This window comes from Ammospiza caudacuta, chromosome 6 (genome assembly GCF_027887145.1).
Source record: "Ammospiza caudacuta isolate bAmmCau1 chromosome 6, bAmmCau1.pri, whole genome shotgun sequence".
In the NCBI taxonomy this organism is placed as follows: domain Eukaryota; kingdom Metazoa; phylum Chordata; class Aves; order Passeriformes; family Passerellidae; genus Ammospiza; species Ammospiza caudacuta.
In genome coordinates this window covers 59,589,127-59,603,242 of record NC_080598.1, presented here as the reverse complement: position 1 = coordinate 59,603,242, position 14,116 = coordinate 59,589,127, and the positions used below count along the sequence as shown (strand labels likewise).

At 42.8% G+C, this 14,116-nt stretch overlaps 1 protein-coding gene across 1 annotated transcript in view; it reads right to left on the bottom strand.

Moving 5' to 3' along the window:
- Positions 1-14,116, bottom strand: part of KCNH5 (potassium voltage-gated channel subfamily H member 5) — a 151,429-nt gene that overhangs the window by 110,607 nt on the left and 26,706 nt on the right. The window contains exon 5 of the mRNA XM_058807226.1: positions 2,311-2,426. Within this exon, the coding sequence (XP_058663209.1) occupies positions 2,311-2,426 (116 nt within the window). The remainder of the gene's footprint in view (positions 1-2,310; positions 2,427-14,116) is intronic.

The window sequence follows — 14,116 nt, the reverse complement described above, 5'->3', positions numbered from 1 at the left end:
GTGAAGACAGTGCTGCTCCTCAGATACAGAAATACGGAAAATGAGACCTGTATAGCAACGGTGAACCCCCCCTCAGTCTGCCTTCCTCACAGCACTTTGCCTACAAATCACTTTCCAGCCATAAAGTACTTTTAAGAGAGGAGTCTGCACACTCTGCAAGCAACTTCTCCTGAGTGCAACCTCATCCCAGCTATTCCTGAGCACACCTACTCCCTTACTTGAGGTTTTGCTGCTCCCTGATCTAAATCTCCCTTGCCATTTTTTTTTCCTCTAGCTATAGTGGTCCTGGTGAACAATTTCCAAGAATGGCTGTAACTGGATTTACAGGACAATGAACCATCATGATTTTGAAAAGCATGAGGTGTCAATAATCTGTCATTTATCCAAGCTATTGGTATGGGATCATTCAAGGGAAAACGCCACGCTGCCAACACCTGAAAACTGAGGGTTTTCATCACGATAATTTAAGATTTTTATTATCAAAGTTCACTTTGATAAAACCGGAAAGGTAATGAAAACAAAAAAATCAAACATTTAAAGTTGCTATCAGTTCTACCTCAAGCAGAACCTCAAGTAAGGGAGTAGGTGTGCTCAGGAATAGCTAGGATGAGGTTGCACTCAGGAGAAGTTGCTTGCAGGGTGTGCAGACTCCTCTCTTAAAAGTACTTTATGGCTGGAAAGTGCTTTGTAGACAAAGTGCTGTGAGGAAGGCAGACTGAGGGGGGTTCACCATTGCTGCACAGGCCCCATTTTCCATATTTCTGTATCTGAGGAGGAGCATTATCTTCACAGCTCATCCCTTGCAGAATGTGCTGCTCACCTTATCAGACTTAACAGTTACCAGTCATTTTTATTAGCTGTACACAGAAATAATTCAGACAGTCTGTGGTGAATGCAGCTGACTAACAAGATATTGTGTATTCTTTGGTGATTTACATGCGGCATGATAGCAATAATCATTATAGTTCAGTGGTCTCCACAGCCACTTGCCAGGATAAGTTCTGTGGCATAAGGGCTGTCTTTTTCAGTAGCTCATATATTTTGACCCTGTATTTTTGACCAATTTATTTTTCATTACCAGTGGACATGAAGGTGAAGGCAGTATCTCTGTTTCATAAGTTAACCTGAAGGTATTCACTTGTTGCACCACCTGCACTGTTAAGGAGATATTTGCAACCTGCCAAAGAGTTCATTTCATCAGTTCTGAAGATAAAAGTGATGGGGGAAATATTGTAGCAATGGCTTTGCAGGAAAGTCAAGATCAGGGTATTATATGCAGGCCATGGGGACCTAGACAGGGATGCTTCCAAGAGGATTCGCAAACAATCCCATTTTCCTGGGAGAGAGATTCAAGGACATCAAACCTGGTTCCATGTCCCTGTGAGACAGCACAGCAGAGAAGCACACTCTGCACCCCAAGTTAAGGAACACCCAGGAAGCTGAGGACTGTGTGCACAGAAATAGTGTCATTTAAGTAAAAGTGTTTCATGACCTGTCCTAAACTCGTGAGCTTGCCACGTGGAGCTGCTTTATGACGAGTAGAGGCGAGGCTGAAAAAATCAGAGTCGGGAAATATTTTCCTCTAAGAAAATCCTTTCCAAATGGGAATTAGGGTGGATTTTCTTTCCCCCACCTCCCCAGGAAGGGAGCAGGCTGGTGTCCACCCCACTGTCCTGGTTCAGAGCAAATTTTGGAGAGAACCCCCAAAGGGCTCCTCTGGGAAAGCAGATTCCATCATTCCCTCCCCACAACCGGAGCAGGAGAAAATACCTCCTTGGTGAAAAGTGGAAAAAACCCTGTTTATTAAACAATAAAACCTAAACAATATTAAACAATAGAACCCCTTGCTGCTCCAAAAGAGATGACAAACAGAAAGTCCTCTCCCTGAGTTGCAGATCAGCTCACTCAGTCTCTGATCTGTCCCTCAGTGCTGGAAATGCCACAGCCCAGGCCCGGCCTGGTGGGCCTCAGGTGGAGCTGCTGCTGCTCTCCTGCGTGTTCAATCCAGAGCAGGTTTGAACAGGTCCAAAGAAAAGGGAAAAAAACCCACAGTCCAGGGAACTTCTTTGCCTCAGCTAGTTAAAACTAACTAAAACAAAGGAGAGCTCTGTCCTGCTGTCTGTCCATCCGCAGACAACAGCCCAGGAGCAGGGATGTGGAGGAGTGAGTGCAGTGTCAGAAAACAAACTGCAGCTTCTTTTCTCCTCCCTTCACTCTCTGCAACAAGCCTTAAAGGTGCAAAACTTATTATTCAGGACAAGATGATGGGGGATAAAAGCATCATATAGCCAACCCAGGACAGGCACTTACTTCAGCCAGGCGGGAGTGCTTGTGCACCACCTCAGCCTTGTTCATGGGCGTCAGCTGCTGCAGCACGCTGCGGCTGTTGGTCAGCGCCCGCGTCAGCCGGGCAAACTTGGTCCAGCCTGCAGGGAAAGAAGGGAACTGTGTCAGAAATCACATCAGAACTACCCAGGCATCATCCAGCGCTAGTAAAGCTCCTTTCTGCTCAGCAATGTTCAGTCTCAGACATGAATGGTTTCTCTAAATTGCCGCACAGAGAGGCTTCAGGGTCCGCGTTTAAAGAGCTTGCAAAAGCGGGAAAATGCTGCTCCTTCAAGGCAGCACAGGTAAATGTGAAAGGAATCAAAACATTCTCTCCTCTGCCTTCTGGAGACATTGTGTTAGAGGGATGACATCTTGTTTTCAGCCTTCTGGGGACATTCTCTGCTGCTGAAATCTAATTCTAAGCCACTGAAGTTCAGGCAAAATCTTCCCAAGCCTGCAAATCCTGCTGAAGGAAAATCCTTCCCAGCTACAGAAAGGCTCCTGCTGATTCAGGACCACTGGAGCAGCCCCCAAAGTCTGATCCTTAAGTCTTTACTGGTTTTTACCTCAGCTAGACTTCAGGGACAAAAATAAACTGGAAAAAAATTAAAAAGACTGCACTACCAGTAATGCTTCAAACTAGAAGAAAAAATATGATTAAGCATTTGAATTCAGATTAAGAACTTGATTTCAAATGGCATTAAGAAATAAATATAGCTATTATACTAATGATAAACATCTGCTTTAATTGTAGCCTGGGATCCACACACTGAGCTGTCCCTGAGGAACATTCTCCTGCAGCACCTGGCAAGAAGCAGTTTGTCACTGACAGCAGCACCAACCCAGGGACATGTCAGCGAGTCATTCCTGCTGGAAAAACACCCCAGTGCTTGTGATGGTGGGGATGCATCAGTGGATGGGGTAGATGGGTGCAGCAAAGAAAACGCCAGGATTTTCAGCAGTGTAGCACCACAGTATTAAGCAGAAAAACTGAAAATCCAAGTATCTTTAGGAAGGAAACATATTCCCAAGGACATGGAAGGAGATGCTGAACAGTCAGTTTAGCCAGGTATAATGTCGTTGTTTTATCAGAGAGTTGTGGATAAAATATCAATTATAGACAGGAAAGGGGTTCAGGAGAAGGTTTCACTTTCATTTAATTTGAATGCTGAAAATTAGGGAAAATATTAGTATCTGAGAAAGGAAACATAGCATTTCTACATTAGAATCATCACAGAATCACAGAATGGTTTGGGTTGGAAGAGACCTTAAAGATCCTCTCATTCCAATCTCCTGCCATCGATAGGGACACCTTCCACCAGATCAGGGTGCTCCAAGCCCATCCAACCTGGCCCTGAACACTCCCAGGGATGGGGCACCCAGAGCTGCTCTGGGCAACCTGTGCCAGTGCTAGGCTTATTTTTAAATGCTTTATATTTTAAATGCCTTTAAATTCCAAGTCAGAGACTTGGAATGTTAAGGGAAGCCCTGAGGGAGACAAAATAGCAAGCAGAGAACAGAAAAGACAGTAAAACTTCAAGAAAAAAATAATGTACAAACTTGGCTTTGCCATTTACCACATACATATCACATTCACACAAATGTAAATCCATTGTTCATCATTTCACAATCAGAACAGCTTAAAATATCATGACACGCCACCAGCACTGCACAAACATTTGTGTCTGGCTATTTATACATGACCTCAAAAATGCACATAAAAAATTCACTGGGAAAAGGTAAAAAATAGAAGCATTTTATTAACTTTTCAAATGTAAACTTTAAATGTGAGCTTTGGATATGTCTTGTGCTTCTGGAGCTTACAGGGATATTCAATTAGGAATATGCACTTTCTCTATTTAACAAGGTCAAGGCAGAATACAGTGATCTGTGAACTATTAATTTCTATTAAAAATCCTTGCACTTTTCTTTCTCCTAATTGTCTCTAAAACTGCAGAAGCTTTAAGACACAAGTCAGAACTGTTCTTTATTTTTCTAAACCAGCAATTTCAAAGACCAAGTGAGCCTGGTAACAGCGTTGTGACAGCTCTGCCCCAGCATTTCTAGTAATTGCTGGAGGCCACATTGCGTGCAGGTGATTTATTTTGGGTCACTGCAAACACACAGAAGAACCAGGGAAAAAGAGCAGCTCTTCTCCAGGACGGTGTTCACTCACTTCCAGTCCTGGGCAGGTACTCACACATTCAGGTATTCAGTCATGGTCCTCTTCCCCTGGAAAAATATTTCCCTGTGGTCCATAAGACAAATATGGGCCAGTCCCCAACCTTTATCTTGTCATCCTGCCTCACAGCTGATACAAGAGTGATGGAAAAGTGCTCAACAAACACAAAACCACTACAGACAAACTGCTGGGTGCAGCCCAAATCACTCTCATTTGTCACATCCCAGTGTTGTCACTACTCCAGCTCCTGACAGGGACGTGGGGATGTCCAGCAGGCAGAAGTGAAAAGTCCTGTACTTAAGGAGGTACAACCCCATGGACAACACATGCTGGGAAGTGGTTTGGCAGAAAATGATGTGGGGATTCCCAGAGGACTGAGCTGAATGTGTCCATGATGGAAATCCTTGACTGAGTGAGACACAGAACTGCCAGCAGGTCCAGGAGGGAGATCCCTCCCATCTCCTCCTCACTGGTGTGGTCAGTTACCGCAGTGAGAAGGATTTGGAGAAGAGTCAGAGGCTGGCAACGATAGGAGATGGCTTCATGTACCCTCTAGAAACCCTCTGTCATGGTGTTTTGCAGGCTGAGAGATCCCTCTCAAAAATATAGGATTTAAAATGTCTCTCTTATAAAAGCAGAACTGGTGAGAAATCCCTTGTCACTGTTCTAGGTAAGGAAAGCATCTGTCCTGCATTAACCACAAATGCAGAATTCCTGGGGAAGTTAGGGATGATGGAGCAATAAGCTGCACACCAGAAAACACCAACCCTTTAGCTGTAAAAATAAAAAGAAAGGAAAAACTATCATTTTTTTCAATCCTTCTTTACCACGACATGAAATCATCAATATCATGTGAAAGAAAGAAGCCACACATTTTAGCATTCAAAGTTACCACTCTGCTCATCTGCTGTGACCTCTTCTTTTCACAGGACAAACCATTTCATTGTCTCCTTTTTCCACCAAGGCCAAAGCTTTGCTTTGTGCCAGAGCAAACCTTCTGCAAAACCCTTCCAGCCTCATTTAGAGAATTCACATTATCACATTTCTTTCAGCCCGGTGAAGCCCATGATTCTGGACACTGGAAGCACAGAATACACTAACATGACTTTTTTCTCCAACTCAGCACCGAGTCCAGCATCATTTTACCTGCTCCAATCTACCCATCTGCAATAGTGTGAAAAAAAAAGTACCAAGTTCTTTTGTTTCCTATTTATAACCCAAGAGAATTAAAAACACAGCAACAGCAAGATGCTGGGTCATGAGTGGGAAGGTGAAAATGCACACAGGCTGCCTTATGTCTGAAATAATCTGCACAGGCTACATTTCTCTCTTTCTTGACCTTGTTGTAGACTAGACAAGTTCAGAATTATATTTAAAACCAATGTGTATGTTTAAATAGACCAGGGAAAATTTGCATAGCTGCCTACTGCTGTCAATGTTTCTTCAAACGATTCTCTCCTTTCTTTTCCTCTTTAGACAGACACTTGAAAATAATGATAATTTTATCCCAAGTATTAGTGACCATCTGTCCTCACAGATATTTTCAGTCTGGAAGGAGAAAAGGAGATGCACAAATAGCAGGTGTAAAAGGGGCAAAACCAAAAATGTAACTATGAGAAAATGCAACACTTTTGATGCTGTCTGCAGCTCAGCTGGATTGCATCTTTCTTCCACAGCACTGCCTGAAAAAAGGCACCCTGAACTTGCACCACTGCACTCAGAAAAGCATCATCATCAGGTCACACACCAGATCAGGCCAGCAGCTGCTTCTCCTTACAAGCAGTTAAACTGGGTGTTCCACATAAAGATGTGAACCACCTCAAATGGAAAATTCTGGAATAGCTTATAAATAAAATGATTGTTTCCCCTGGTTCTCTTTAATTACTTTCTTATCCAAGGACAAAATAAGAAGCATTTATTCCCCTGCTTTAAAAAAAGCCCTCATGATCTGCATTCACTCTTAGGATACAAAACAAAAATCTCTTAAACAGGAACCTAGCAAAATATTTGCCTGTTTCTATCCATTATTCAAAGTAAAATTACTGCATTCTTAGTAAACTGGAGGTTTAACAGTTACAAGAACAGGACATAAAAAAGGCAAACATGCTGATAGACATGGGCTAAACTGTTCTCTGCCTTGGCCCAGCTGTAATGCTGCCCTCCAAAGTAGGAAAGTTCCTTCTTCCTCCGTTTATTTTAGACACAATTCCATATTTTACATCCACTATTCTCCATGCCTCTTGCCCTAAACCAGACTGCCAGTTTGACAGCCCTCTGACTGTGGGTCTAACTGAGACAAGGATGACTTTGTGATGTCCTTCACACAACAGCTGAGCCAGAGGTTTCTCTGAAGAGAAATAAAAACAGGAATACCAAATTCATTTTTAAAAAAGGTATTTTTTCTAAACCTTAGATGCTGTGACACTGGTTGAAGGTGTTGATGCTGTGACAGGATTCCTGGGGGAGTGCAGGAGCACGAGGTGGAGGAAGGGAGTAGTCAGGTGAAGCAAGTCAGAGCACCCAAACACCTCCTCAGAGGAAAAGCTTTCCAGAAGGATCTGAGGATCTCATTTAGCCACTCAGTGGTTTATGAATGTATAGATTTATACACCACTACAGAAACTTCCTGGTGCCTGAGGGGGAAATGGTATTTCAAGGTTATGAGTTGATCCTTTTGTCCCTCCACCACCAGAAAGTCCAAACTATCCCGCTCACTACAGCACATGCATTTCCATCAGCTCCTCCTCCAACAACAGCAGGATTATGCCCACACATCTCTCTCCCTGGGATCCCAAATCCATCATTCTGTTTTACATTGAACAGCTGGGATGGGCACATCTGTGCAACATCTCTGGGATGGGCACAGCTCTGTGGCAGCTGCTCTGCACAAACCTCCCCTCCACTGCTGCACTCGCTGCCTTCTCTGTGTGCAAAATCCTTTCCAGAGACCTCTCATTTTCACATTTCTGCCAGCTGCACCCTTGCCCTGCCACAGGGACCTCTCTGTGCCCTTCTGGCCACCAGCCTGCTCCTCAACACCACAGCCTGCAGATGGTCCAGCACACAAACACCCCCAGCAGCTCCAACCCTGCTCCTCATCCCTGCTGCCTTCCCTGGGCAGGGAGAAACATCAGCCAACTCCAAGATGTTGATGCAGTGTATGGCAGAGCATAAAAAAAACCAAAAAACCAGAGTAAAAATCTGTCCAAACAAAGTGCAGCAAGGGAGGCTTCCCCACGCAGAATTGATGCTGGAATGGATGAGACAGAATCATTGAATCGTTTAGGTTGGAAAAGACGTCTGAGACTCTTTCCTGAAGGTTATGTGGAGACAAAACCTTGGAATCAGAAGGATTTCCAAGCTCACAAAGCTCACAAAACAGAAAATATTTTCAAATATAACTAAATGCAAGTGATAAAACTTTTAGAACTCTCACCATAATTTAATTAGGAGTTGAAAATTTGCAGTCTCTCTGACTGGGTTTGTGTACAGTTCCAAATGCAGATCTAACCACCCAGCTAGCAGCCACACTGAAAAAAATATTTAGTTCATAAACTACATTATGTTATTTTAAAGCTAAATTCATACATCAGAGTTTATGAAGAGTTTAAAATCTCAAGGTGAAATGTTAATGTTCTTTATGGTGCACTTGCTCTGAAAAACATCGACATGACTAGCTGCCCCTAATAAAGCATTAATGCAGCTCTACTGGGTTGCAATTAACCTTTTTGTCAGGGTTTGTCTGGTCTTAAATAATGGTGACTTTTAAATCAGTATAACAGGGAACTATCCCCTACCTTAGATTACAGGGAATACACTTGGGTTAAGAATTATATTCAGTGTGAAAAAACAATTGCAGAGGGCAATTCCAGCAGTGCTGGTGTTGATTCCTGCTGCAGGAGCACAGGAAACAGATCCCAGCCATGGGAAGATTGTTCTGATGTCATTGAGAAGCACAAAACATGCAGAATGCTTAAATAATACATAATTTATGACTTACCCACAAGAGCAAAGAGCTGGCACTGCTCAGAGTTAGGAAGTGTGGGATTCAATTGGTAACACAGATCATCCTTTGGCATAAATAGTTAGCATGTATAAATCCTAACTCTTTCTAGGCTCTCCAGCAGTAAAATCATGACAATGGCTGGCTGTTTGCTCTTTACTGCAGGCAAAGTATGTCTGAAAGAGTTCACTGTCTCTGAAAAACTTGATAATCCCAGTATTGGGTTTTTAGAGACAGAGGGGAATAAACAAGATTCCTGAATAAACAGCTTAATAGTCAAACAATGTTCAATCATTCCCATGGTGCAGTAAAAATATTTCTGGACTTGGAGTCTATTAAAATGAAATTCAAAATATTGGGATAAGTTTCTGGAATTGAAACTCTGTGTGTTCCACTGTCTGAAAACACACTGCACTCCTGGGATAATTTTTACATCCAACTTCCTTTCTTGCTCAGTGTTGTCTTCCCAGTTACCATCCACCCACTGCAACTGCTGAGGAGCTCAGTATGGATGAAGAACTAATGGGTAATCTTGGGCATATCATTTTACCTCTCTGAGCTTCAGCTTCTCCTCCTTAAAATGAAGATAATGCAAATTACCTAATTTGCAAGCCATTTTGAGATCTACTGATAAGGAGAGCTAAGATTTATATAACTCTAGACTACACTAGGCATACATTTTAAAATTACAAAATATTTTTTAATTTAATTCTCAAATAGCCTTAAATGTACATTGCCCAACTTCTTACACTTCACTTTTCTGCAAATAAGGCTAAACTTTATACACAAACACAGGGGAACTACTTCCCATAGTACAAAAACAGGTGCAATTTTGGGGAAGAAGAAGGGGAAAAAAATTCATTACTGTAAATATCAGTTAACTGGCTTGTACAAGTTGGTCAGATAGCAAAGTGCTCATCCTATCACATCATCTCATCCTGGTTCTGCATTTGAATCACCCCAGAGACACAGAGTGGCCAAAGCCTCTTGCACAGCAATCTTCACCAAACTGACCTTTGTCTGACACTCTCAACAAGATATTGAGACCACACACCTCAGTAAATTACAGGTTAAATGGGTGAAGAATTTATTGCTTGGCAAGTATCAAACAAGGAGCAGTAGGAAATAGTAAAAATTTATTATTGGGATCCTTCTGGACACCAGTGGCCAGGCATCCTATTCAGTGCTTATCTCCAGGGTATGAAAGTCCTCATAAAATGACTGATAGAAGTGTCAAATGACAGGAGGATTAGAGGAATATTAAACACTGAGGACAGTCAGGATGCTGTGCTTGATGCCTGGGCATGTGCCATTAAAACATGTTTTAAATGGAAAACAGTCATCCAGAGAAAAGCAATGAAAATTTTAACTCCAGCACAGGAGGGGGAAATGTCCCAGGCAAAGAACAGGTCTGAAAAGGATCCAAACGTCTTGGCAGATGAGCAATTCAGCATGTAATTGGCTTTGGCAAAAAGTCACCTGCTCCTTGGATACATAACAGTAAGAACTGGGCTTGGAGGCTGAGCAATGAGCAATAATGAGGAATTAGCTGGAAACCCACCTGGCCACAATAATTGCTGCAGAAACTCACTGGGAACCTGGGAGGATGAAATCCAGGCCACCACAGCTTCATCCCTACTGCTGCCAATGAGCTGGATTAAAGGGCAGCTAAAATATCCACATATCTGCCATCAGCAGACCTCCAAACTCAGTCTAGACAGAGGTTTAAGGAGCTGAACTCATTTCCTTTATCAAATGGAGGCACAGTGATGAGCTGATTATATGTGTAAGTGCCTTAGTGGGACTTTCTTAATACAGTGGGAAAGAAGACATAAGAAGATGCCACTTCAAGAAGCTGAAGCCAGGCTAATTTGACACTTCTTTAATGCCAAAAGCCTAATGGAGAAGCACAAAACATAGTGAGTAATGTAGTGGATGCTCAGCCTCTCCTAAATCAATACTGGATGCCTCCCTGGAGGGGATGATTTAGTTACACACAAGTTCATGGGTTCAGCAGAGGAGCAACTCAGTGAAGTGGAATGCCCCGTGTTACACAGATCAGACTTTTAAACCCCACTACATTTATAGTTATTATTTTAGATTTGGCTAATGATGAGTGTTCAGTTTTCTACACACAAAGTGTATCCATCTACAAAGAGCTTCTGCTTCAAAGATCAGCTTCCAGTTTAATTCAATCTCTCACAGGGCTAGATTTCATTTCAATGGGATTTCATTTTCATTGCACATTAAACTTACAGAAATTTGCAGACAGTTAATGTGCATTGATGGGTTGCTGATGGAGCACACAAAGGGCTCCAAAGGCTGTATCAGATTCAGTAAAAAAGATTTTCATTTCTGTGAAAGAAACTAAGCAGCCCTGGATATGGAAATGGAAATTCCCTTGTCTTCACCATGGTGGGTCTCCAGCAGTAGTAAAGCAAAAAAAGGATACAAAGGAGGAAGAGGAAATGGAAATAAGGCCTTGGAGCATCACTCCGGAAAGTGAGGAAGAAAATCTCTCTGTGACTATTTAGCCTGTGCAGTGTCTGCAGAAAGTGCCAGCAGCACACCACTGAAGACATAACAGGGATGAATAACAGGGGTATCTGTCCTGCAGGAACAGGAAAAAAGCAACCTTGGAAGGTCTTCCAGGTAACTGGCAAGCTGTGCCTATCTCAAATGGATGGTTTAAAATACTACCTAAAATAGCATTTTATAAGAATATTATCTTAACTATCTAAATACTGAAAGATATTCTCTCTCAGCATCATTGCACTGAGCTGTCTGCTCTTGGCACTGAAAACCCACCTGGTGTCCTGGCAAATGCCCATTCTTGTCACCCCTCCCAAACCAAAGCCCTTTCTCCCAGCCCAGGAGTCCCTGGATGCTGCACTCTAGACCCAGGGGAGAATGGAGAACTGGAGGTGATCTCCTTGCTGCCAGGAAGGGAGGCAAACTGCAGATCACAGCAGAAGGAAGCAGCATGAGAACAAGTGGGTCTCTATTGTGACCCTTGTTATTATAGCCACAGAAAAGAGCAATAAAAACATGTTAAGGATATCAAAATTGTAACCTATTAAATTAGTGTGATGGATTACTGTCAAGGTGATGTACTCAACAGGGTACACTGCGCTTCAGCTAAAGGTAGAAACCTTATTTTCATGCTCTAATCCCTCCACCCACTTCTTCTATTATCACCAGGATGGATACCCCCTCAAGGAAAAAAAAAGGTTCCCATGTGCAACTAGTTATATATGCTTAATAACTTGCACTTATTAAAGATATAAAAGGATCAGAATTATAGGCTTAGCAAGGATTAGCAAGCCATAAGTGCATATTTCTGCAACTACTACACTTTTTATAGCCCTGTCACACTCTGAGATAGACTTGTATCATTATATAGAGTTATATAACCATAAAGAGTTATATCACTGGAAGCATTACAGCATTGTCCCAGACAGACTTGATTATCAGAGTCTGGCTCTAGCAAGTGAAAAGGGAAAAGGAAAAAAAAAAAAAAGGCGCCTTCAGGATCCTGCTGTGCCATTTCCTGATCCCATCTGTTAACAACACACTGTCCTGAGTTGTAGGGGGCTCATTACCACAACTTTGCATCCTGATTCTACATCCCCTCATTATTCACAAGAACTTCCCCATCACTGCAGAAGTGACAAGCCTGATGTTTCACTCCACAGAGACTCCAGATAACCACTGAGAATCCCAGCCAACAAAAAATTCTAAGTTTACACAGAGGCCAGTTTTTTTCTTCACTGATGATAACAAAGGGAATAAAACCATTGCTCAACTAGGTGAAACTCCCCTATTAACCAAAATTGCTGGTCTTTTTTTTTTTTCTATACTTAAACTTTTTGTTCCATAGACTCTACAGCACTCCTGGCTTCAAATGGTGTTAACATTTTAAGTGGCTCCATTCATCCTTCTAATAGTTAGGGCCCAGAAAAATGGCTTAATTTTTTTCCTGACAAATAAACAGAAGATTATTACCACTGTGTGTCTTTGGAGGAATTGAAAGTCTTCAGATGTTTTTAAAAGGCCATTGGGTAAAGACAGAATAAAAGCTCAGCAAGCTGATAAAAGCATCCAACTGTGACCTGACAATGGTACAAACATTAAAAAAAAAAAAAAAAAAAAAAAAAAAAAAAGATCCTTTGGGTTTTATTCACCTAAAGAAAATACATAATAGGATCTTTCATATGCTTGTAATGGACTTCCAGCTCTGCTGTGCACAGACAGAGAGCTGGGGATCTGGCCCTCTGCCACCACAGGTGGGACCTGCTGCTTGCTGCTGAATCCACATCAGACAAACACTCCCATTAGCAAAGAGGAGCAGGAGAAGGAAAGGAGAGATCAGACAAGCACAGCACAGCTCCTTAACCAGAAAATAAAGCACTGTCCCAGTGACCACCAAGGGCAGCCATCACCTCCTGCCTCAGCACGAATTCTCACACCTCTTCTTCTTCCACACTGCCCCCATCCACAGCTCAGTAGCCACTGGCTCAGGAGCTGGGGCACTAAAAATCCAAACTCAAACCAATGGAGGGGTTCTCTCTACCCTCCAGACCCCCAAGCTGCTGGTGACACCTTCACCCAGGAGGGAACACATCAACCAGGAGGCTGATCCTTCCTTCAGCCAGGAGGCTGATCCTTCCTTCCATCATCAATTTTGCTGCTTCTGCTGGAGTTGCTGGGGGGTTGCTGGAGTTTTGACTCTTTTGACTGGTTAGACACTTTTTGAAGTAATTTTCCATTTACAAGGAATGGCTTTACAGCAGGTTTTGGTCACTGTTACATTGTCGTACATCATAGGTCTCCCACGCATCACCCAGCAATAACAGATTGGAGCGCAAGTAACAAGAAAAGTCAGTCCAATCTTCAGTCAGCTGCCTGCACCCTCTCAGAAAACGAGGGTTTTGAACTCTGTCACTGTATTTTATGAGAGCAAGGTGGCTTTTAAATATCCCTTTTCTCAAGTCTTGCTTACAGTCCAGTAAGTTTCAACAGCTTTCTGGTCTGCAGCAAATTCACAGCCTCCTGGGTGAGCCTGGGAAAAATTTTCATTACTTTTACTCTCTCTGGTAAGCAAAGCCCCTTCCTCCTCCCTTCTCCCTCCTCCTCCTCCTCCTCCTCCTCCTTTCAGCACTAACAGAGCAAGTGGTGAGCACACAAGTAAGCAGAGACACACCATCTGCCACAGTGTCCCAGACCTCTCTGACTCCCTCTGCTCGCACGGGGCTTGTCCCTGTGAAGCTGCATTTTTTGCACTCAATAAACACGTTTTTAAACCCACATCAGGAAAAAAAAAAATCCCACCTCACCCTGGCAATGTGCTTTGTAGTAAGACAACTGTTTCATTTGTGTGCCCTGTTTTCCAAACCCAACAAGCTGCCTGACACTTTTGGGCAGATCTGCATCCTCAGCATCACTCTCTGTCCCTCAAACCTGCTGTTCCCTGGCAAGGGCTCCACGAGATGCCAACCCCACCAGGTATTTCCACACAGACACTCTGCAGTGTAGATACAACCAATGGCATGATTTAAATGCCTCACATGGCATGATTTACTGAAGCTTCACAACAAAGCAAC